This window comes from Pogona vitticeps, chromosome 3 (assembly GCF_051106095.1).
Source record: "Pogona vitticeps strain Pit_001003342236 chromosome 3, PviZW2.1, whole genome shotgun sequence".
NCBI lineage: Eukaryota > Metazoa > Chordata > Lepidosauria > Squamata > Agamidae > Pogona > Pogona vitticeps.
The window spans coordinates 241,855,164-241,880,962 of record NC_135785.1 but is presented as its reverse complement, the minus strand read 5'-3'; the positions used below and the strand labels follow the sequence as shown (position 1 = coordinate 241,880,962).

Below are 25,799 nucleotides of genomic sequence, written 5' to 3'. Positions count from 1 at the left end.
CGATGTGGCCAGCTTGGAGGCTCCGTCTCTCAATGTCTGAGACTCACTGCTCCTCATTTTTGCTTTTTAAAAAAATCCTTGTAACTTTAACTATAGACAGTAATTTTAAGTGAAGATGCCTTCTTTTCTGTTTTAAATGCTTCTAGAGTAATTTTATACCAATAAAGTGCTAAGCTATGTGTATGTGGAGTTTTAGTGATGAGACCTGGCTGATCGCTCCATGTTTCTTACTCTGCTAATTTTAAAAGGGATTGATCAAATTCTCCAAAAACACCCAACTGAACCATCCTTCAATAATGTCAATTAGGAGATCAGTGATCACTGGTGCTTGGGGATCTACTATACAGTAGACCCTCAACTTACAGACGGCTCGACTTACAGACATTTCGAGTTACAGACTTCTCTGGCCACAAAATTTAGGTTCGACTTGCAGCCAGAGAATCAACCTACAGACCAGAAAAAACCCACAATGGAACAAAAATGGAACAAAAAGGGCCGGTTACGGATTAATCAGATTTCAGTGCATTGTAGGTCAATGGAGCCTCAACCTACAGACTTTTCGACCTGCAGCCACTGTTCCAATACGGATTAATTCCGTAAGTAGAGGATCCACTGTAGAGCCACTGGCCAGAAAATAAACTGGGCCATCCCCTTGTTTAACTCAGAGCCACCACTACTATTATGCTCATAGGCAAATGATATCTGCCAGTACTACTCTTAAGAGGTAATCACATCATATTGGAAGTTGGTCATTCATTCCAGTGGGTTGGAAACTATAACATTCCTTTGCAGAATGGCTGGTTTTGCACAGGCCTTTCTGTGTCAAACCAAATAGGCAAGACTTTTTGCTTGGGTTAGTCACGTAGATTCTCAGAGGGAAGATATGCTAATAGAACTGTAAAGCAATGTTCTATAAATAGTGCCAACAGAATCACTTGAACTGAAGCAGAAATGAAAGGCTTCATGGCTCAGGCACAAATCACAAGCTCTATCTTATGTAGGGAGCTGACATTCACCTTTTTGTATTTTTCTGTACTGGTACCAATCTTTTACCTATAAAGGCATTTTTAAAACGTATTTTATTTATATATTTTGTATATCTACCCACAATTATTCTACATCAACATGTGTCATATTTTTAAAAGAACATTAAAATCTCTGGAACTGCAAGACAAGAAAAAGGAGGCAAATGTTACGTATTTCACAAATGATATTACTATGTAATGCCACCACCATCACATTTTAGGAAAATTAAATATTTTAACTAGAGTGAATTTCACAGTTGGCGTGGAATTCAGGTTTGATGCAAACTGTTACTTACAGTACATCAGGAAAAAAACACAGAAAGTAGATCATTATTTACTAGTAAATCTTGATGCTCTCCAGCAGAATTCCCAATTCCTAATTGGGTGAAAATAAGAACAACAAATGGGCCTCTTGTTTCTTCTAAACATGGCCACTGAAATTAAGAAAGTTTGGGGGCAACCAGTAGTGGAATCTTGTGCAAAAGGACCAGAACTGTAACTAGCAGTTTTTGTGTGTGATACTTATTGGTTGAACCAGAGACTGTTATATGTGGGGATTGGTGGAGGACTCAGGAGCAGTGTCTGGCTCTGATTGTGCAACAGCCATATTGATTCCACAGAGCCAGGATGTTTTGTGTGTTCTTCTGTCTGAGAAGCTTGGCTGGAAGTGCTGTACGTGCTTAGGACAGGTGGGTCCTAAGCACAAATACCAATGTGGGTTCAAGCCCTCTAAAATTCTCTCCTGGGTCAAAAGCCCTGGTCCTCCTACCTTAGTTATAGCTCTTCAAAGCACTATAACACACACCTGAGATTAGCAAGTGCTCAGAGGCACTCCCCTCCATCAATATTATATGTACCTGCCCATCCCCCTGAGCCGCTATTTTCCAATTGGCTTCTCAAAGTTCAGTCAATCAATCAGTTCAGTCTCAGAAATAAGTCCCATTGTGTTCAATGGAACTCAGTCCTAATTGGCACAGGATCGCAGCTTTAGCCTTGTAAACTCATTCCATCTATTTTGAAAGGAAAATTCTTGGCAGATTTTCTATGCAAACTGGTGTAGTGAGTGTCATCCATTGTTTAATCAAACATGGTGGTAATGCGAATGAAATATTGAATGCCTCAAAGGAAAATGAGGCATGCAGCTGCCGAAAAGACTCAGGATCCAATTATGCTGCAGATAACTCCCTCACATTCCAATAGAGAGATGTTCAAAGCCTGTGGCTCTTCAGGAAGGGACAACTCAGCACATGGAAAGCGGTGTGTCTGCTGAGCTGCATCTGACCGTGAAGCAGATAAAGAAGCCTGCCTGAACAGGGCTCTTTATGAGTATCAGAGGACACAAGAAACAGTGGAATAGCAGTGTATTAGTCTTAAGTCTTGGATAAATCTTGATACAAAGGATGGAAAATATACAGTATTGGGATTTTCCTCACATTATCTCAGAATGTTAACTACTGTACTGCAATCTACTAATCTGTAAATCCTGTAAGCCTGAGTGGTATGCGGTATGGGAAACATATAAGCTGCTCTGAGCTCTTTAGGGGGAAGCTAAGGTAGTGGTAAGGCTTCACTATTTATTTATTTATTTTATTTATTTAAAATATTTTTGCCTTGCCATTCTCTTTAAAAGGACCCAAGGAGGCTTACATCATTAAAAGACAATATTAAAGCTAACAACAGTGAATATACAAATACTAAAAAAGGATCAAACAAATCCATTAAAAAAAATAAGTAACACCAATACACATTCAAAACAGTAAGGTACAACAATCCATTAAAAAACCCCACTCGGACAGCCCATCACTGCAGAAAAGCCTGCCTGAAGAGAAAGGCTTTCACCTGTTTGTGGAAGGACAGTAAAGATGGGGTCAACCTAACCTTCTGTGGGAGGGAGTTCCAGAGTCTGGAAGCAACAATGGAGAAGGCCCTTTCCCATGTGCCCACCAAATACACCTGTGAAGGTGGCAGGTCTGAGAAAGGTCTCTCCTAATGATCTTAACACTTGACCAGGTTTATAAAGGGAGACGCGATCCTTGATATAGCTTGGGTTCAAGCCATGTAGGGCTTTATAGGTTAGAACCAATGCTTTGGTTCAAACAGATTGGCTGCCACTGGAGCTGCTGTTAAAGGTGGGTTGTCTGAGCCCTGTAACCAGCCCTAGCCAGCAATCTAGCTGCTGCGTTTTGGACCCACTGAACTTTTTTGGACCCTTTCCATAGGAGGACACACAGAGAGAACAATACGGTAATCCAGCTGGGATGTAACTACTGTATCAATTCTTCTGGCATCAGCTCAGGTTCCCTAAAAATTATGCCAGACCTAATTCTCCTTTGTGTTTAGCTGGCTGCTAATTGTACCATATGGATTTTCCTCCTACACAGATTCATGCCATGCTGGTTTATGTTCGTCATGGGTGTGCATTTACATCTGAAACGGAAGCTGTATTTTTTAAATTGTTTGTGTTTATAAGTGCATTAGTGTGTGCACTGCCTTTATATAAAGCTAATTCTGGTTTATGCTGCTGCACTGGACATAGCTCAGCATAAAGAGTACAGAGGGAGAAAAATCCTTGCAGTTAAAAATGATTTGTCAGTCACAATGTGCTGTGTACAATACACCAATCAATATTTCATGACAATACAAATCCATCTCATTCAGCTTGCATCAAGCCTCTTCCAGCTTTCTCAAAGGTAAAGGAAACTCTCTTAGGTGCTTTTTTCTTTCAATTGCTGGTGAAATAGAAAGAAACAGAGAGAACTGCCATATACTGTACGGTATCAGTCCATTTGTCTTTTATCTCCGTATTGTCTGATGCCTGGCTGATAGCATGTCTAGAAGTAGTACAGCCATATTTTGCTTTGCATTTTATAGTTCTCTTAGCCTTAGGCATTCTTGTGGGCCCAACCAGCTTTTTCTTTGTGGAAAATTCTGTTGCTTTCAGTAATGATGGCACTTTTTTTTCTTTAGTCCAGGAGAATTTATGTACAGTAGCTGCCTTATTTGGTGTAAAACCCAGGCTGGATGAGCTCTTGAACCAAAGTCCAGACCGGTCAAAGAATGTAAGTGATAGGAACAGGAAGCACATACTCAGACAAGGGCAAATCCAAAACCAAGGTCAAAACGGACTGCAGGGGTCAATGTTGGAGAGTCCCATCAGACAGCAGATAAAGCCATTGAAGTTGATACATAGGCAGAATCAAAATGCAGTCCAATATTCAAACCATTAAAATTCAGGCAGAAACTAAGTCACGAGAGTCCAGGACCAAGTCAAACATAATCCAAGTCCAGATATTGGAAGATATATCACAAATAAGATAAAAGAGTGCAGGAGCGGTTCATAAAGGGCCCAGGTTAGATACAGATGTTGTTTCCAGTAGATCCTCTAGTCTGAAATGGTTATTTTTGTAGCTGAGCTGTTTGTACCCTAACATTTCATTTTGTGCATTTCTCTTGTGCTAGGGGGAAGCCCCGTTTCATCCTCTGATTTCAAATCTGGGCCCCTACTTCTAATTTAGGAGGGTTTTTTGCCAACCTCTTCCTGCTGGATCTTCAGAGGCATGGTGTCCTGGACTGTCATCTGTTCCTGCTTTCTCCTGTAAAAAGTATCCTTCCCATGAGGGTGCAATAGTAGTAACATGGTGTTCATGAAGAGCAATATTTGATTATTGTTTGTGTTTAATGACTAAGTCATGTTTTTGCAGCCACATAGATGCCACCCCTCATGATTGAAAAATGAAAGCAGGAATGTCACTTTCCCATCTTTGGGTGTTTCAAGATAAGGCTTTTATTGTATTGTATTTTATCATGCCATTGTATTTATTGTATTTTATCCTGCCATATTTACTGATTTCGGCATTGGATAAATTTTACAGGTGTCCAGATGATGTCATCTTCCACTTGTAACTCTCCTGTGTCTCCCTACCACTTCTTACATCTTTAAAGGTAAAGGTTCCCCTTGACATTTTCAGTTCAGTCGTGTCTGACTTTAGGGGGCAGGGCTCATCCCGTTTTCAAGCCGTAGAGCCAGCTTGTCTGAAGACAGTTTCTGTGGTCACGTGGCCAGCGTGACTAGGGAACACTGTTTTACCTTCACACTGAGGTGGTACCTATTTATCTACTCTCATTTGCATGCTTTCGAACTGCTAGGTTGGCGAGGAGCTGGGACAAAGCGACAGGAGCTCACTCCGTGGCGTGGATTCGATCTTATGACTGCTGGTCTTCTGACCCTGCAGCACACAAAGGCTTCGGCGGTTTACCCCACAGTGCCACCACGTCTTACACCTTTACCCCCATATAATAACAAAGTATGATAAAGTAAAATTACTATGGGCAGTAGGACAAAATAGTTGTATTGTGTTATTTTACTGGTAGCACTAGGAGCCCACCCCCATCCCCAACTGGGAATCATTCTGGATGTTATGCTTACTTTAAGTCTTGCTGGTCTTCAAGCAGTGGGTCTGAATCCACAGGTTTGTTGACTCCCTGATTAAAGAATATAGCACCATCATTTCCATTTATTAATTTCTCTTTATTTATTTTGGATTTTTGAGGAAAGGAAAAGACATAGAAAGGACAAAGATAGAATGTCCTTTCACAGAGCAAAGCAAGCTTCCTACAATTTCAGGAAGCCTCCTATAACTTTTTATGAGTGCAGAATTTTGACAGGTGAAGCTAGTCATACATGCAATGATAAATGACACCTGATATGGTTTCTCCTATAAATCCGTTATAGGATAACAGAACCCCGTCCTCTGAATCTAATCACTTCTTGAAAGAGGACAAGAAAAAATGTGTGTCTTCAGAAGGGGTGAGAAAATGTCTGCCATCCTGAATCCTAAATGTATTGTTTTAATATACATAGACAGATCAACCTTGTTATAATTGTGCATGCTATGAGTACAAAATTCCACAGACATACCACTATGCAGCTTTGCCCCATGGGAAAAAAAATCCTGCTACTGTCTTAGACACATAAGCATTGAATGATGGGCCCTAAGTGTTAAAAAATGATGACTGCATTATTGAAATTGAATGTTTAGGTCTAGTTACACATTGCAAGCCCTGATGACAATAGTTACAAGCCAGCTATCACCACAGGCAAGAAGGCACAATTTAACACCTGCCGTTTGCAGTTATAGATGTGCATTCCCATTCACATAAAAAGATATAACCAACAAACTCAAAGAAGCCAACATGAGCATCACAGTGAAGATCTTCTATATATGTATCTGCGTATAAATCAGGTTTTCTATGCAGAAGACTGCTACTGTGTGTGGATCTGGCTTGCTGAAACAGGCAAAATATTTGTGCTTATAAGGCACAAATATTTGTCTTTTGAATATATGTAACTAAGGATAAATGTTAGAATACCATAACATTGGTTGCAGAGATCTATAGCAATTACCACAAAATTCTATTATTCGTTCAAAGTTGGTAATATCACTTTTTCTTCACTGTATCTGAATGAAAAAATAGACCAAACTACTTTGGTTCTTTAGTGGTGATTCTTTAATGTAACACAGACTGACAATAATAATAATAATAATAATAATAATAATAATAATAATAATAATAATAATAATAATAATAATAATAATAATAATAATAATAATAATAATAATAATAATAATAATAATAATAATAATAATAATAATAATAATAATAATAAAAAGATGATGGTGGTCTTTACATTCTCAGACCAGCATCACCAGTTTGCTAAAGTTTTATTCATTTTTAAGCAAAACTTAAACTAAAGTTTTAAAATATTGTTAACAAATCACAAAATGAGGGCAGGCAGACTGACACAGCAGACATCACATAGGATTCACTGTACTTGTAAGAATCTGATGCCATTTCTGCCATCACAAGCTAAATTAATAAAGGCAATGATTGTGTTAGCTTCAGATTGCACATGCTAAACACCAGGGTCAAGCCCTGGAGCAAATTGCTTGTTAAAATGGAACAACAACAACAAAAAGACATGATTTGCATTTAGGTTAAGGAGGGACAAGATCACCACAACAATATATAAAACTGTGTGGATTTTTGTCTAACAGTGAAACAAAACTTTAAACAGAAGTGGATTTGTGGACTTAGGTTGCTTGTGTATTCTAATTTGATTTGTGTTAAAAATGTTTTTTTTTCTTAAAATGTGGTTGATTCAGTATTCCAGATTCAGTAATATATACTCAAAATTAAGAACCTTTTAAAAACAACTGCTTCAGAATAACTACCAGCCCTTTTATTTGGTCAGGTGACTGAAATCTATGTCATATATGCACTTGTAGTGAAAATAGGGTAGAGGTGGAATTTCGTTTTCCATTCAACTTCCTTGATTTGCTGTGCACAGAACAATCATTAAAGCTTGTTAAGGTGCTAACCATTATGTATTCAGAGGTGCTGAGTACATACTCTAAAATTCTGACTGTGTTAGTTTTAGGCAGAACAACTAGCCCAGTAAAGGACAAATTCTTTCCTGTCGGTTCCTTGACAGCAACTGCAACTTTTACACGTTTGGTCTTTGTGTGGTGAGATAAATCAAATGTGATTCAGGAGGACTGTCTAGGAGAGACTGGAATAATGGGGTTTTCCACAATGCACTGCAACATCCCATCCTAAGCAAGTCAGATCCTCTAACAACAGTAGCATTTACTAGCAAACTGGATGTTTTTTTTTTAAAGCCACACCCTGTTCTTAATGGTTAGTGTTAGGCTATTTAGGGAGAAAAGGAAAGAGGAACAAGATTCCAACAATAAGGTAACAAAGTGAAGCAGTTTATTTGTAGAAAACATTGCTTTTATATATATAGCAGAACCAAACCAAAACCAACATATTTAAGACTGCCACAATACTTTGGTGTTGGTTTGTTTTTGTTATACATCTGAAGCAGACTGACATAGTAACTTCTATGTAAAGTGTTTTCTGGGAGGAAGACCAATACTGATGCAGTATGACATGCATATAGACAATGCATGTACAGCCCACAGGGTGTTTGAGCTGCAGAAGGAGAACACGCATCTAACAGGAAGAAGCAGGGCAACGTTTCTGGAAGATGCATTTTTTTCTTGGGTGAAAACGGCAAAAGCATTGCTGGCAGCAAGCAAAGAGAATGTAGGATAAACAGAATGTAATCACTGCTGGCAGTGAAGTAAAAGGGTTGTGGATAGCGTATACACTGCAGGCAATGAGAAAATGCACTGTGGCAATGGGCAAGAGGTACATTAAAAATGCTTGGCTGATGCTAGAAAAGAACGAGATTACTACAGACAGTCTGGGCAGCATCAGAGAAGAGATGCCTGTATGAAGAATGCACCAACTGGAAAAGGCAAATGGTTGTATATCTGTACATGGAGAGTGGGAGAGGGAAGTTTGTAATGTTGAACAACTGGTAGATATATATATACTGTAGTTCCATTTTGAGCAGGCAGTACCAGCTAGTACTGCTCACAGGCCATAGAAGAGCGTATCAGATCAGAAGATTTCATATGCAAAAGTGTACATATGTGCGCAGACAACGGGAGCTTGGCAATGAAGATGCACGTCTTTGTTCTGTCCAAGGGGATGGGTATTTCTGGGACACACAAAACCCAATTTAAAAAAAGTCACCTAGACCACTGGTTCTTAACCTTGAGTTACTCAGGAGTTTTGGACTGAAACTCCCAGAATCCTTCACCACCAGCTGTGCTGACTGGGGTTTCTGGGAGTTGCAGTTCAAAAGCATCCGAGTAACAAAGGTTAAGAACCACTGACCTAGACAATAACTCTTGGAAGCGCCAATCAAGCCCCACAATAAATAAATAAATAAATAAATAAATAAATAAATAAATAAATAAATAAATAAATAAATAAATCATAAAAAGATGGGCACCAACACTGGGGTCATCTTGACATATGGCATTCAGAGAAGCATTGACAACAAGAATGAAAATGGATAGCATGTTTTATCAGGACTCCCATTCAGTCCTTCTAACCTCAGTGATGATTATCAGTGTAATGTTACAGTGGACCCTCGACTTACAGACTTCTCTGGCTGCAAAATTTAGATTTGACTTACAGCCAGAGAATCGACTTACAGACCAGAAAAAAACCAAAATGGAATAAAAACAGAATAAAAACTGCCAGTTATGGGATTAATCGGTTTTCAGTGCATTGTAGGTCAATGGAGATTCGACTTACAGACTTTTCGACTTGCAGCCACCATTCCAATACGGATTAATTCCTTAAGTAGAGGGTCCACTGTATATCAGACCTCTATGTCCCAGCACTCTGCACCTGTCCCTTTTCACTGCGATGTCCTTTACCACACTCACTCTCCGATCAGAAGGCTTGCATCCCTTCAACTTTGCTTCCTGTTGTCTTGTTTACATTAATTAGGAGCAAAAAGTTCTTCTTTGCCCATTAAAGCCAACCACCTTCAAAAGATTCCATGTAAATGCTGTACCCATGTCCATAAAACTGTCAAGCTGAACCAAGGTACAGTGGACCCTCGACTTACAAACAGCTCGACTTACAGACTTTTCGAGATACAGTACAGACTTCTCTGGCCAAAAAATTTAGTTTCGACTTGCAGCTGGAGAATCGACCTACAGACTGGAAAAAAACCAAAATGGAACAAAAACGGAACAAAAACGGCCGGTTACGGATTAATCGGTTTTCAATGCATTGTAGGTCAATGGAGACTCAACCTACAGATTTTTCAACCTACAGCCACCCTTCCAATACAGATTAATTCCGTAAGTAGAGGGTCCACTGTAGAGGAGAAAAGATTAAACAGGATTCAAAACAACCTAAGCCTATCAGGAAATCAATACCCACCAAACCACCAAGTCCAGATATGCTATTACTATTCTTATACTGAACAGTGACAAAATACCTTATATGTTCTGACTCTTATCTACACAAATTTCATAATTTGCATCACAGAGTTGAACCACAGCATGATCCTCTTATGTTGTGTGATTTTCAGCTTTGATGATAAATGAACACTTGACAGTGAGTCCTGGCTCTCTGGTTATACTCCTACAACTATGTTTTTGAAACATATAAAAATGTATAAGGTGTGCACACATGCAACAAGCTATTTGTAGCAGCCCTCAAAGTGGATTCTTTCCAGTCTGTTTCCGCACAGTTAACTGCAAGGAGGGCTTTTCTAATTCATACCCACCCGGCTGTATAAGCATCAAACTACATGTGATATAAGAATTCTGCGACGTGGAACTTTCAGTGTTGTTATTTTTCACAGCAGGAGGAGGGGATGGATTGCAGCTTTGAGGTAGAATCACCCTTTGTACTCACACCCTTTGTTCGTAGATATGTGCCCACTGAGTAGACTGTTGGTGGTAAATGAGAAAATTTATGGGCTTAAGCAATTTGGCTTACAAAAGTTCGGCTAAGAGCTAATGAAGCTAAAAACAGGTTTGGGATGTAGATGGGATAAATCATGGCCATGGCATAGAAGCAGAGCATTACACTCTCCTCAAACTATGTCCCCAACCAGATCTCCACATACTGTATGTTCTTTTTGTCTGTCTGCTCTCCATATGTTTGCCCTGTTTAGTATTTTCACCTTTCACTGTTTAACATGAAGTTGTAATAGCAGTAATTTATGGTAGGATTCACAAATGTTTCAATTCCAATCTCCAACTATGACAGTGGCAACAGAGAGAGCAGACACTACCCCAAAATTACTTTAAAATGCACTGTCAAATTACTCTGATAGTTAAAATGGTAATATTGTCACCCTAATTCTACATAGGCAAATGAGTAATTTCTGTCTACGAAAAAGATACAGAACACAGAATGTGCTCTGTGTAAAATATACCAAAATGATTGTCCTACAGATTTCATATAGTATCAATGTTGATTCTCTCTTAACTAAAGAAAATGCAATATAATTTCACAGCAATAAAATTTTGCTAAGAGATTCAGTTCCTTTAAAATGTTTTTTTGTTGCTATGAAACATATATCTAGCCATATGCATCTTTATGGATCAAATTGCCTCATCTGAGGTGTTATTTAAATAGAAAAGTTGGTTGTTGTTGTGTTTTTTTTTTTTTTGGAGAACATGACATTTAATACAAGTTCAGAATCCAAACAACAGCTTTCTTTGAGCTTTGGCAATTCCCTATATTTCCAGACCAACCAATAGTTTTGCTTCACTAAGCAAAGCATGGAAATTTGGTTCCTTTGCAGTAGAAACATTACAGTAAAATTGTCCACAGAATCAAGCATTTTACTGTAGATAAATTATTCAGCAGTGAGCATGAAAAATTAAGCAAGGAAGAAATTTTCATAGGATGAGATTATAAACAGAAACATACAGATTCTGTTCCTTGCTAATGTAAGGATTTTGTGGTAGGGATGTTTACAGGGCAACCAATTCAGTATTTTAGTAATACTGATCATGTTTTACATACTGTATAGTACTTCATAATGGCAAGGCCTGTCTTAAAACTACTGCAAGTGCTTTTCCCCTATGACTGCTAATGGTTGCAATTCACATACTGTTTATCCAAGACTAAAGTTAACTGGATTGCTCCTGAATAAGTGAGTTGTGGACTGCTGCCAATGAGAGCAATGCATGTGCACTGGCGATGAGAACAGTCTTTGTCTCAGAGGCAGACCACACCTATGGCGGATCCAACTTCACATCTATGGGAGCAAATCAAGACCACAAAGAAGAGTTCACACTACCAGAAGAAACACACCTCCTTTTAAAAACATATCTCATACACAATACTTCAAGTGTACAATATTACACAATGTATTCTAAGAACATATAAAATTTATCAGGTGGCCTGCAAATGTGAAGAGTATAAAATGCCCAGTACCTGCTCTAACATAATCTTTACATGTTATATACAGGGCTTACAACTGTACAAGCAATCATCCCAAGCAAAATTCTACATAAATAGTTTTCTTTAAATAAAAATAATGACATCATTATTGAAGAATACAGCATCTTTGGGACCTGAAAGATAATTTCTGCCTATCAAGGCTGTAGAAATGTAGGATTCTCTTGTAATTAACATGCACTTCTTCAGACAATGCCTCTCCCACAGCAGCCTCTTTATGTTTCATTCCAGTACTTTACTGTTCTTTTTTATCACTAATCCTGTCAAAGTGCTCTACAGGTTACAGAAAGGAATGAAATACACCTAATTTAATTTTGTTAAACATCCTTTTCAGTGCATTATCTTAGGCACCGCTTATATTTTCTAACATACAAATATAATCTTTCTATTAAAAATAAAAGCATCCTGGGAAAAATTAACCGTAGTGTTTATACTTCAAAATGTGAAGATTCAAAGCCATTGGCTACTAAAGGAAGCAATCTTATACACATTTGCCTCAAAGTAAGACCCCCTAAATAGTGGGATTTATTTCAGACTTAATAGGCATAAGATTGTGCTCTATGAAATGCTGTTTTATTGAATAGTTATGGGCCATTTCTTAAGATACTTGTCTGGAGTTGAATAACTGTGTTGATAGGAGCATTGCAAAGGGAACATGCATCGTAAGACAGTGAAGTATCACACAAATAGTCTCCATTGATCATACTTATTTTTTATGTATTTCTGAATGCCATATTTTGCAATCTCCTCTTTCTCTGCCTCCTTTCAGGTCAAAGTATCATGTGAGAATTAAGTTTCACCTATTCTTGGCTCTGACTTCAGACTTTGGCAATTGCTCATTGAATTCATGAGTCTTGGCAGGGACAGATATCTGTAAAACGCATTCTCACTAGGCCTGTCTCCACTCACATCAACACTCAAGGAATGTACCCTGAGTGCTTGTCATGCCAATTATGTCTTCGATATCAAAAACCATTTCTTATCTACAAAATCTTTGAATCCAATAAGAAATCAGTCAATGCCATTATTGTGTTAAAAATAACAAAAGACACTACTTGATTATCCTTTTGTCAAAGTATGATTTTCAGCAACTGACAAACACTTCTAGCAGGCAAATAGCTTGCTACTGCACTGGATCATACCAGCTGTTCCCTACAAAAGGATTATTTCCTCATTTCCTAATTCCTTTTCAGACTTACTTCCCGGATGCCAACCATTCCACTTTCAAAGTCATATGTTTTAAGGGAATAGCATATATTTCCCCTTCACACATATTATGCAGTGGTACAAACAGGGAACTTCTAACTCTATTCTGACATTACAAAGTTCCTGTTACTGGCACACGATCAGTGTGCAAGATAAAACCTAATGTATTTGTTTGCCAAACAAGGTACAATAGTATCGCTAGATAGCTGTCTACATGGTATTACTCCCTTTATCACCAAAATCATGAGTATGTATGAGTACTGAGGAAAAGTTTTCTGCCCACATAAGCTCTAAATATTAAACCAGAAGAGGCGAGGCTAAACCTACGGAGAACAAAAAGAACACATCTTGCCAAATGGATGAACGCTGAAGAGCTGAAGAGTTCCCTCTAATTTTCGGTGTTGCTGCGTGGAAGCCTCACCGTGTGAACAGGGATGGGGCTCCAGCCAAAACCAGAACTTAATGACTGAGAACACCAGCTGCTGGAGTGCAGCCCCGATGCATGCACAGCTTAGAGCAGTGGTCCCCAACCTTGGGCCTCCAGATGTTCTTGGACTTCAACTCCCAGAAATCCTGGCCAGCAGGGATGGTGGTGAAGGCTTCTGGGAGTTGTAGTCCAAGAACATCTGGAGGCCCAAGGTTGGGGACCACTGGCTTAGAGGGAACGTTGCTGAAGAGTTTCTCTCACCAGGACAAAACTGTGACTAGATCAAAGACTAATAAAACAAAAATGGGGCTACTTGGATACATGGCAAATATTCTGTGGCTGTGGAGAAATTCAATCAATGCAGCATTTATGTGTATGCAATTTGTGCCCCACCATGTGTATGAAAGATCTAGTAAATGACCAAGATAACGCTATTGAAATAGCCCACTTTGGGTCAAAAATAGTGTAATTATTTTACAATTTTAATTTGTTCTTAATGTTTAGCTGTATTTCAAATACATCTATAATTTTAAATCATGGAATGTTCTGATACAATAAAGAAAGAAAGATGAGTATGTTTTTGATCATGGGAACACCACCTCATGGAAAGCATTTGTTATTACTGTTGCTAAGAGCTAATTAAGATATTGATAGCAGTTAATGTTACTCTGATCACTGGAAAAATGGCAATGTATATAATGCCTTGGACTGCATTTTTGAGAGTTTGAAACAGAATTAATAAAAAGCTGACAAATAAAAAATGAGGCAATTTTAAAAAGAAAAGTTTAAAAGGCAAGCTTGTATCATAAATGGGGAGGAAAATTTATATATGGTTATCTCTAGTGCTTCTTCATACATACAAGCTATAGATAAGCAAAAGAGATATGGTGGAAAACTGTAAGATAAATAAGGAGTCTCAAATGATGAAGTGTACTTTCAATGTTGTACCATTATTTTGAGCTGTACTTCATTCTTCCTGCATATCACAACATGCTCTTTTCAGCCCAACATAACTGCTCCCTTCACTATTCTTTACACAGTTGCTCCTTTGAAAGAAAACAAGCACTACTTTGATAATTCTGCATAAATAGCATGCAAATAGAGAGCATAATGGAAAACAGAAAATGCACAGTAGATGACTAGGATTAAACTCATTATTTGCCCTCTACATTATTTCCTTCCAGAATACTGCAGCTACAAGAAGATCATTTATCTAGTGTAGTCTCAGAGCTCTCAATCAGTAGGACTGCACAAGGGTAAGCCAATCATCTACTCCTTTTTAAGAAAAACCAACAAAACAAGCCAAATCAGGACAAATGGCAAAGATAAATGCCTGTCCAAATGATTTGACCATATTTACTCTATGTATCTATGGTCTGTTAGTCTGTGGATAGAAGTGTATGTGCCTTTCATCATATTACGAACATCTGTGCATGTAGAGTTCATGTGTCCATAGGAATACACATGCATATGTACATTCTGTATGTGTGACTGAGTGCACCCGCAACCACTCACAAATACATTCTGAGACAGCATAAATCACCTGGGTGGGTTAAGTAGCACTCTATATTCTAAATATATATTTTACTTGGGAGACCATTAACAGAATTTATTGCCAATGAAAGATGTTTAGAACTTAGCTTTCAAGCTCTAAACAGAGCAACAAAGTAAACATAGGGTGAATGGCTAAGATTTAATTTTTGTTTCCCTCCTCAGGGATAATGGAAGACATGACCCACCTTTTCCTTGTTGCATGTAAACTAAAAATTATGAAAAGCAGTGTTCCATTTTTCTCCAGGATAAACAACTGGAGTATCATAGCCTAGTATCTGCATGATTGCAGGCAAGATAAATGACTGACTAGGATGCAAAGATACATTTAGGACTTAGATCTTAGACTCTTGGAAGGGATACGTTCAATGTTAGTTTTCTTTTATTTTGAGGAGTCATATTCTAATAGTTTTTGAACTGCTGCCTCCAAAAGCATGGCCTTTCCCCCCCACTACGTGTCATGGGAACTGCCATTTGGCTTATTTTTGAAAAGTAAGTCTGAAATCAATTTCAGACAACTTGGACCAATCTAAAAAAAATTTTTTAGAACATGATTGTTTTGAATGGCAACCATCGTTATTCTAAAGGCTTCTTTGCTTTTCTAGGACCTTATGCCTGAATGGTATAATGCTGGTAGTACTTCTTACTCCTCATAAGAAAGTATCCTAAAACCAAATGGCACCACTGGTGATGGTGATCAAGAATCAGCTGTTCATAACAAAAAGGAAGCAGAGGAGGGAATAATCCCATGTTGCAGACTCTTGAGAATGCTTAAAGTACCATAGCTCTTTTGGCATTTTTTAAAAATAAACAGCCTGCTTCTTGGTTCCCCCACCCCACAATTTTGTACATAACCTGCCAAAATGCCATCTAAAGCAATGGGGATGTAAGAAATTTACCTGTGGACACAATTACAGACAACATATTTTCTACCTTTTCTTCATTAACATGCAGCCTTAATACTCTTATTCATCTGTATATTTTGTATACTTGTATTTACCTACAAGTATACAATATAATGTAAAATATAATGAGATTAGACAAACTCTTGACTAAGTGAAATATCATTAACTTGTGTAAGTAACTAAGTTGAATATTTTCTAGGTCATATAATATACTGTATATATGGTTTTTAAAAACAAATTTTATTTTTTTCCAAAAATATGCAGTATTTCCCAAATGCTCTGAAATAGATCCTCACTGTTGTTCTCTTTATATTTATTTTAAAGCACTGTTGTTCCATTAGGCCTCAATGAGGCTTTTTCAACCTATCTTGGAAATGGATCTTTAGGCACATAATGTGATGCTGCTTCACTGAAAAGATGTCAATACAGTAATCACATTTCAGTAGCACTCCTTATATTCAGTGGCCAATAATGTGTATGTTGCGTCCACAGTGATAAAACTATTTAATGGCCTAACAGTTTACCAGTCTTCCTCTTTTTATTACAGCAAAATAATTTTAAAGCCTACATTGGGGGGAAAAACTAAACTTCTTCAATAGCCAAAACTAAACATATTATATCTTGAAAATATATCTATTTATTTAATGGGTTTGCAGCCTTAGGCTGTAACTCTGCAAGAAACTGAACCGAAGTTCTGTTTTAGAAACTCCTGAAAACAGGGGGCTTGGAAAACAAAAGGTCATTAGAACCTTGGCTTCAGTATTTTGCATCCATCACTCTTGTACAATTAACACAATAGAGTTGTTTATCCTGGGTATTAGAGCCCATAAATTTTTTTGCTCTAGTTTACTGTACTTTTAAGAAAGTCCATACATTTAGAATTGTAAAATTATCAAGCTATAAAAACTAATTTTGCTTCAACTCTAGGAAATACAGAAAGACATTTTAATTTAAAAAACAGTAGCACTAAGGGTAACATATGCATCTATTTATACATAAAGAACAAGTGTGTATAAATGCTGTAGTTGTCTCTATATTGGCATTTAGGAAAATTATTCCCTTAAACCTGATTATTTTATGCACCAGAAAAATATTGGTGTAAACATCTGAGAGTTCATTAGATGTCTTCCTTATCCAGTTAGATTAGGATGGATCAAAAGCAAACAAGACAGACAAAATTATGTCTTCTTATTACAGACATACATCTAGCTTATTTCATCAGCTATCTTTCACAAGTGAGTAGAATCTGTTGCTCATTGACAATGAACTCTATACCTCAGGTTAAACACCTGCTTTTTGTCTTTGTTGCTCTTACTATTATTATTATTATTATTTTGCTGGACACTTTCCTGTAATATTAGAACAGGCATCCTCTCTCAGTATAGGCCAAAACATTTAAAACAAAACAAAACAAAACAACCCAAATGCCATCATAATATACTGGCAAACTTATTTTGGTCCTCTCTTTCCCATAGTTTCATCCTCTTGAAAAACGCATGGCACAAGTTTGCATTATTGATTATATTCCTTATCCAAGTCCTGCTTCCAGAAAAGGCATGAAAAATTGGTCTCCCGAGTAGTTTAGTGCTTCAGAAAAACAGGTACAAACATTTTAAAAGTGCTCAAAAAGAACTTAACTTTACATATATGCTGTATATAAGAAGATGGAATTCAGAAGCCCATGTTCCTTGCATTTGTAGAAGGACCACAAATAGGTATCTTCCTTTAGATGATGCCAAAGGGCTTATAAGTTGGTTCCTGTGAAGACTGGTCACCCATTTCTGTCATTTTCTATTTTTTGGCACTTTCATGATATGTGGCTATTTTACCTGTTGTCCCTGCTAAGCTTCGGTAACTGGCCCGATGTACAAGGACTTTAGAAACTGGGATTTTCGTTCTGGGGACCTCAATTTTGGTAGGCTGATGGTGTATGATGTGATGGCTGTTACTGGTATCCGGGCCATGGCTGCCAGGCGGTGATGTAAAATGCTTGATACTGATGGGTATTTTGGAGTCCTTGAGTGAAGTTGTATGTGTTTTGACTGGACATGTGGTAGTTACTGGAGACACTGGCTTGCTACAAGTCACAGAGGTGACATCTTCTACAGAAGACACAGTGGCTGTGTTTTCATCTGGCTCAGCATACAGATCGTAGAGAGCATCCCCACTGTAGCTGTCCCTGGGAATTACCTCTTTCTGGATACTGTTGGTATTGTCCTCCTCAGGCCCAGGTGTGGTGGAATCCCAGTAGCCCTCATCACTGCTAGGGATGGCTTCCTGTTGTTCTTTTTCTCTACTTTTCTGTTCTTCCTTGTGGTTGTGATGAGATGGAATCGGACTGACCCCAGCATGCTGCCCGGTTGTTGACCCGTTTTGTTTCCTTTTGGCAAAGCTGCCATCTTTGGAGGCCTTAGGAGAGTCCTTCCCTCCAGGTGTATCCTGTGACTTTTCCTCTGTTTGTGACAACATGTCCCAGAATTCTGGGGTGCATGTATCCCCCACTTGCTCGGGGCTGGCCATTTCCTCTCCTCCGCCTTGGTAAGTCACCACGCTGGGAGGCTTTTTGGAAGCTCCCACCTTGTTGAGGCCAGGAGCACTCTTGTCACTTCCACCTGCACCACCGCCACCGCCGCTGCCGCCCACGTCATCCTCCTGGTCAGCAATAATGTCCCCACAGCCTGTAAGAGAGTCAAAGCTTTTCAGTGAAGTCACGTCAGCAAACATCAAACAAATACGGTCAATGGATGGCTCAGAGGGTGGATCAAGAGAGGAAGGGTCAGGGGCTGCTGCCGTCTCGTGGCCGCGTTCACACTCAGGTTCAACAGGGGGGGGAGGCTCGATGGGGATGTCACCTGTTATGGCTGTGTCCTCCTTGGTCTTTTGGCCATCACCGTCCTTGGATAGCTCAGGGTGGCTCTCCTTCGCCAGAGGCTGGACCCTAGGAAGCTCTTCTCCCAAGGGAGTACAAGGTGTGGTGGGTTGCAGCTGCTCCTGGCCATCCGTGTCCTGCTTCTCTAGGCTGGTCAGCGGCTCCTGGGGGGCCAACAGCTGGTCTCCAACACTGGAAGATCCCAGGAGGCTCTGAGGGGCTTCGGCTGGGGGTGGTCGTGGTGCCTCCTCTTTGATACACTCCAAGCTGGCCGTGAGGGAGCCTGGCATGAGGCGGCTGGGCTGGCTCTCAGGGCTCTCGCCAGCATCATCTTCCTTCGCCCCGCCGCCGCCGCCACCGTCGCCGGCGGGCTTGTCCCTCCGGTGCCACCTCATGCTGCTGAAGAGACCCTTGAGCCCCCCGCGCCCCTTGGGTCTCTCGCCTTTGCCCCCTTCGCCTGAGCGGCCGTTCTTCCGCAAAAGGGAGAAGAAGCTGTGCGACTTGCCCACCGCGGCGGCTGAGGAGGCGCAGGAGGAGGAGGAGGAGGAGGCATCCTTGGCCCCAACGCTCTCGCCGCCGCCGCCGCCGCCACCTAACGGGTCGTCCCTGCCGCCGCCGCCCGGTTCCTCCTTCTTGCCGCTCTCCAGCACCACCTCGGCCAGTCCGTCGTGGGTCTTGCTCCTGACCATGCCCGCCGCGGCCGCCGCCGCCTGCCCGCCGCCGCCGCCTTCGCTGCTTTTGCCTTTGCTGCCGCCGCCGCCGCTCCTCACGCCGAAGATGCTTGGCATGGCGCCCCCGGATTTCCTCCGCTTGAACAATTTGAAGGCGGTTTTGTTGAGCTTGCCCGATGGCGGAGGCTGCTCACCCACCGAGGTGGGCTCGGCACAGTCGCAGTGGACGTCCATGGCGGATGGCGGCAGCGGCAGCGCCCGCCGCCGCCTTCTCCTTCTGCGGACCCCGCCGATGCCTGCTCCTGATTTCCGTCGCCCTCCCGCTCGCCCGCCCCGCTCACGCTCACTGACAGCCTCGGCGCTGCTGCTGCTACTGCTGCTATTGCCGCCGCCGCCGCCGCCTCCCGCTCGTCACCATGGAAACCTCGGCCGGGCTAAGCAGCTTTCCTCAGCCCTGGGCCTGGGCCTGCGCCAGGCCCCCGCCGTCCACTCCCAATCAACCTGAGCTACAACAGCCACAATCAAACCCAGAGAGGGAAGGAGGGAGAGAGGGAGGGACTGAGAGAGAAAGAGAGGCAACTCCCCCTCCCCACCCCCTCCTTTCCCCATCCACTCCTTTCTAAAAGCGGGGAGGGGGAGGGCTTATATAACTTAATCCATTTGGGGCTGCTGTTACTGCGGTTGTGCTCTCAGCATATGTCTAAGGGAGGGGGGGCTGGTCTCTTTGGGGCATGGAAGGCTGTTCCTTACACATAACAGAGGAGCCGGAATACACGTTTGTTGGCGGCTTCAGATGTTCTCCTCAGTCTCTCTCCCCCACCCCCACCCAGCACCTACATATTTCCAAGACAAAGTTACAAGAGAGAGGCGTTGCTGGGGCTAGATACCACGCTTTTGCCTAACGTATTAAACATGTTTTCTCAGCGCTGGGTTGTTTCGTTGGGGAGATGTACTCTGCACATGCCCAAAGGCACTATCTCAAGAGTATAGCGTAACATTGAAAAGACTGAGCCCCTATTCAAACTGCAGTGCTCTGTGCTGAAAATCCTGTTAAACCAAACTTCGGTGAAGTTATTCATCTCATGTTTCTAGAATAGTGTAGATACAAAGGAGTCAATTTATGACATGCTACACAGCATGCCAAACCAAACAGCTTCCATAAGGTCTGGCAGCGTACATTCTCCAATTTCTTTTTTAAATACTGATGCCAGAATGACCTGAGCTAATGATAGGACGTTTAGAGTTTATTAATTCATAGGCTCATTGTAAGTTGGAAATGATTTGACAGAACACAACATTAACAAAATACATATTTATCTGGAATCTAGAATTCACATCACATTGTTGTAGCATGCCCCAACCCAACAATAGAAACAAACATTAAGAAATTGAAAACACTGGCCATCATACTAACAATGGTATGAGATGTAGTCATCAATTAACTAGAGATTTCTGGACTGATCAAAATAGGTTCAGTTCAGTTGTGGATGTATTCCAGTACAGTACTGAGTTAAGCACATTCAATTTATATCTTTAATTATTATAGATGCTGAGATCCAATCAAATATCCTGCTTGTGACATGCTGTTTGTCTTGACACTAGTAAAATTTTTTTGCAGTGGTCCAGACAATTTTGCTAGGAACTCATAGTGTGAGAATATTTGGCCTCCACAGGATATTGGCTAGAATGATTCTTATGAGTAGTTGGGTTTTTAATGTGTGTGTGTGTGTGAGTGTGTGTGTGCGCGCACACACACACATTCTATATATATGGATATCGTAAATCTCAGTACTGTAATTAATTTCATTGATTCCATAAGCCTATTCTAGTTGTGATTTATCATGCTAAGCAACAGTATGTATACATCCCAGCTGAAGATGTTCAAGAAGATAACAAAATGTAAACAAAACAAATACTATCTTATAAAATCATAAAACTATCTGATAAATATATATTACTGTATATAAAATATGGCAATAATTTCAGTTAGGGGTCAGCATCATTTCACACTATTTATGCTTAGCCTGTAGACTTGCAAAAATTTACCTATTTATAGGAAGAGTATAAAATAGTAGTTTTGTCTTACGGTAATTTCAACTATTAGCAAGTATATCATTTTTAACAATTCTTAAGATACAAGGAGAATAGCAACTAATAAGGCAAATTAATCAAGTCATAATATTTCTATCACTTTTGCTATACATTTTATGCTGTCTTTGTCCTTCCACTCCCCTCACTTAGTGATTCAGAGAAAATACATTTCAGAACCAAGTAAAATGTAATATATATGAATTAAAATATATGCACATTCAAATCTGAATAATAGCATCTAGAAACCCCACATTGTTGTTGTTGTTTAGTTGTTAAGTCATGTCCGACTCTTCGTGACCCCATGGACCAGAGCATGCCTGGGCCTCCTGTCTTCCACTGCCTCCCAGAGTTTGGTCAAATTCATGTTGGTCGCTTCGATGACATTGTCCAACCATCTCGTCCTCTGTCATCCCCTTCTCCTCCCGCCCTCACACTTTCCCAACATCAGGATCTTTTCCAGGGAGTCTTCTCTTCTCATGAGATGGCCAAAGTATTATCTGTCCTTCCAGTGAGCACTCAGGGTTGATTTCCTTCAAAATTGATAGGTTTGTTCTCTTTGCAGTCCAGGGGATTCTCGAGAGTCTCCTCCAGCACCACAATTCAAACAAAGAAACAAACAAACAAACAAACCCACATTAAAAATGTACAAATATGTGGTGCAGTAGAACAATAAGAAGCAGGAAAATAAACCTTTATTAGTATCAGTATCAGTATTACTTTTACTTTCTTGGCCAAAGCACCATGCAATGAAAGAAAAAGAAAAAGAAGTGCTATATAATATGATTAAATTGTAATAAATCATAGGAAAAATTGTAATACAAAATGTAATTAAAACATTGGCAAATAGAATAAAAATTGCACAAAGTAATATTAGCACCAGCAAAATCTATACAAAAAGTCAGCCTCCTAAACATGGGAAAGAGATGGCCCTATTATTAGGCAGAGTGAAGTGGTTGCTTCAGGCAGCTGATTTGGAGAGTCATGAAAAGATGGTAATTTTAATTAACTGGAAAGAAGTCTGGTTTGAAACCAGGAATGTTACCTGGGAAGAAAGCATAATAAAAATAAAAATCTGTACCTAAAATAAAAGAAACACAACACATGAATAGATGACTGATGAAATTCTTGAAATTGTTAACTAGAGATAAGAAAGAAAGATAAGAGAGAATAGCATCAGAATCATGAATGCAAGTTTCAGCAATTGGCACATAGGAACAAACAGAACTATTATAATAATCATTGCAGAGGAATGGAAGAGAACAACAATAAAAAAAGAAATAATGAGATTTCTTGTAGATGATCCAAAAAATGAAAAGGAATTTTCAGCCAAGATTAGGGATACTCCAATATCAACAAAGCAATATGTTATCTGTATAACATAAAATAAAGAGAAGATGGAAACAATATATTGAAGAAATATACAAAAGAGATGCTAAGGTGACAACTTCCTTTAAATAAGACTACTATGATGAAGAACATGCAATTTTATAAAGTAAAAGTTGTTCTTAAAGCAATTGGAATAAATAAAACATCAGGAACTGTGTGGATACCAATAGAGCTATATGAAGCTACAAACATTTAATCTATCAACATCCTCACAAGAATTTGACAAGAAATATAGAAAATGAAACAATGGTCTGCAGACTGGTTTATTGTCTCTCACAATTCTTGTCCCAAGAAAAGGAGATGTCAAACAATGCAGTAACTGTAGGACTATCATACTAATGTGTTGTGAACTGCCCAGAGTGTGTGCACTATGGGGCAGTATGCAAGCTGAAATAATAAATAAATAAATAAATTCCCATGCAAGCATAGTGGAATTATAATGCAAGCAGTTATTCCTTCAGCTGACCTAGAAGGCTGGGTCATTTAGGGCTCCAGTGTTTGAAAACAATATGATAGACATTATGTTCATCTTGCCTTTACTCCATTAAATTATGACAGACAATAATTCATTGTGTTAGCATGGCAATTAGGAGAAAATTGTCATTTAAAAAAAAATTGCTTCAATATGAAGAAAGCAATAGCAGACCAGCATGCAGAAAGTCCAACAGAATCATGGAATTGTAGAACTGCCCTGCTACTGCTGGGGGATTCTAGGGGTTGTCATAAAAAAGTAACTTTTATAACGCAGCTCAGCATGATTTGTCAAGGGTCTTCAAGTCCAGCCCCTGGCCAAATCATGATGAATTTCAGTTTTAAAACTTGTTTTTTAAAAACAATTCTTCGACTTCCTCAGCCAACACAGACACTTGCTATGCTGATTGCAATATTTGGGGAGCTGTCATCCATGGTAGCAAGTGAAAGGACAGAACTAAGCTTTCTTCTCTATTAATAAGAAGGGAGAATACTAGACTAGATTGAAATATATTTGCTGGCTATGTAAAGACATAATGTACTCTGCCCATGCAGGCTGCTGGTCACAAGATCTTTTAATGCTGATTGTTTTTGTTCACATAAGGTATTTTCAGCGTTCTACTGGTGCTTCATGTTATTAACTATGGAGCACTAAGTATATCTGGAATCTGGGTCAGAGAGAATGTGCTTTGTGAATTTGCCATAGGGCTTGTTTTTTACTCTCAGGAAGAAAAGGCTTCAGATGTTAGGTCCAGAGGTCTTACATTCAGTGTTCATTGCCAACAACCCACCCACAGCTGCTACATTACATAATGCAGATATTCACACAAAACTATTCTTTCAAAGCCCAAGTAAACAGAAGCCCATGCTGGAAAAATGAACAAAACACACTTACAAATCTAGCTGAAAACAACAGTAGAGTATAAGTCAAAGGTTCACAATGATGAAATGTTATAGCCCAGTGTTTCCATGTGATAGCGCATGGCACTTCAACATTATGGAAAAAAGATGCTTGTGATTGTGGTCACACTAGAGCTGTCTGCAGCTTTGTGATGGAGGGCTGAAAAAATTATTCCTATTTTTGAACATTGTCACAAAAATGAAATTGAAAGCCACAATGTGAAACTGATGGGTAACATCTCAACCTCTCAGGACACTTTGGCAATGACCTTGTAGTTAACCTTTGTCAAGCAAGGACATTTCAAAGGGAGATTTACACTGAGAGTTACATTCATTCATTATCAACATGCACATACATACAAGAAGGGAAGAAAAGGAAAGGAAAATCTGAGCACTCCTTGTGCAAAATCCAAAAATAAAGGTGGATTGCTTTAATAGACCATTAAAATTGGCAAGTTTTCAAATTCTGCAGGGATAGTCATCAGGCTGAGCATTAGATAGTTGGGAGGATGAAGAGAAAGATCCACAAACCATGTTTGAAATATGTTAGGCTTCAAGATCTGAGCTTGAAGTCTCAAGGTTGGAGGCTGAAAATTTGTTGAACTAGCTTGCAATGTCACATCAGAGATACAGAGTTGATGTTCTTATACCATCTCTACCGAAGTGTTCTTCTCTGTCCTCAAAGCTCTGAATTGGACAATACATAGTTTCTTATAAAACTATGTCTGAAATACTGCTCCTTAACACAGTGAATTGCACCAGATTACGTCCATTGAATATGTGGAGACTTTGTGAGTCAACTCCTCTGTAAGTCTCATTGATTCAATGGGTTTATTTTAATTATGATGTACTATGCTAAAGTTGCAATTGGAGTTGTACCTAGCTACTGTTGGAACGTCTAGCAGCTTCCAGACCTAGATGCCCAGCACATATAATGCAGGGCTAACATCAGCAGCATGTCTTATCAAAGCACTGGGGTGCCATCAGTTGCACCAGCATGCTAGGCTTTAATGTCACATGAGTACGCAAACCCACCTGAGTCCTATTATTCATAATAGTACCAAGGTACCAACAGTTCAGGCAAGGGCATGAAATCTTTGAAGGAAGTTTGGCTATGGTCAGGAATACATGAATACAGGAAGCTACTTTATGCCAAGTCAGACCCCAGTAGCCCCTTATTGTCAGCTCTGTCTGGCAGTGGCTCTCTTGTGTTTCAGGCAGGATTCTTGAATTCTGGCTTGAAGATACCCTAGTGGTCTTCCATCCCATGCTAACTAGTCCCAACCTTGCTTAGCTACCAAAATCAGATGGGCCAAGGTATTCAGAGTAATATGGTCATACTGCCACTACCCATTTATTCCCAACATAATGTCATTCATGACAATATCTCTTGTGATTTGAGACTCAGTGTTAATACAGCACCTTTTGTGTAACATATACACA

General features: G+C 39.7%; 1 protein-coding gene and 1 long non-coding RNA gene across 2 annotated transcripts; both read right to left on the bottom strand.

The window, feature by feature from the left end:
* Positions 1–7,743: 7,743 nt before the first annotated feature.
* LOC144588045 (uncharacterized) lies at positions 7,744–9,023 on the bottom strand. Its single transcript, XR_013543366.1, has 2 exons — positions 8,775–9,023; positions 7,744–8,630 (listed from the first exon to the last, which is right to left on the bottom strand). It is a non-coding gene; the product is annotated as an uncharacterized LOC144588045 (long non-coding RNA).
* A 5,074-nt stretch (positions 9,024–14,097) lies between these two features.
* AMER2 (APC membrane recruitment protein 2) lies at positions 14,098–19,860 on the bottom strand. Its single transcript, XM_072993717.2, has 2 exons — positions 18,821–19,860; positions 14,098–18,646 (listed from the first exon to the last, which is right to left on the bottom strand). The coding sequence occupies exons 1-2, from the start codon at positions 19,740–19,742 to the stop codon at positions 17,760–17,762; spliced, it is 1,809 nt and encodes a 602-aa protein (XP_072849818.2). The 5' UTR covers positions 19,743–19,860; the 3' UTR covers positions 14,098–17,759.
* Positions 19,861–25,799: the final 5,939 nt, after the last annotated feature.

Excerpts from the sequence above, each read along its gene's own strand:
- AMER2 (XM_072993717.2), bottom strand. The coding sequence starts at position 19,742 with ATGGACGTCCACTGCGACTGTGCCGAGCCCACCTCGGTGGGTGAGCAG. Across the intron at positions 18,647-18,820 it reads GGAGGACACAGCCATAACAG|GCTGTGGGGACATTATTGCT; the intron begins GTGACATCCCCA and ends ACTCTCTTACAG.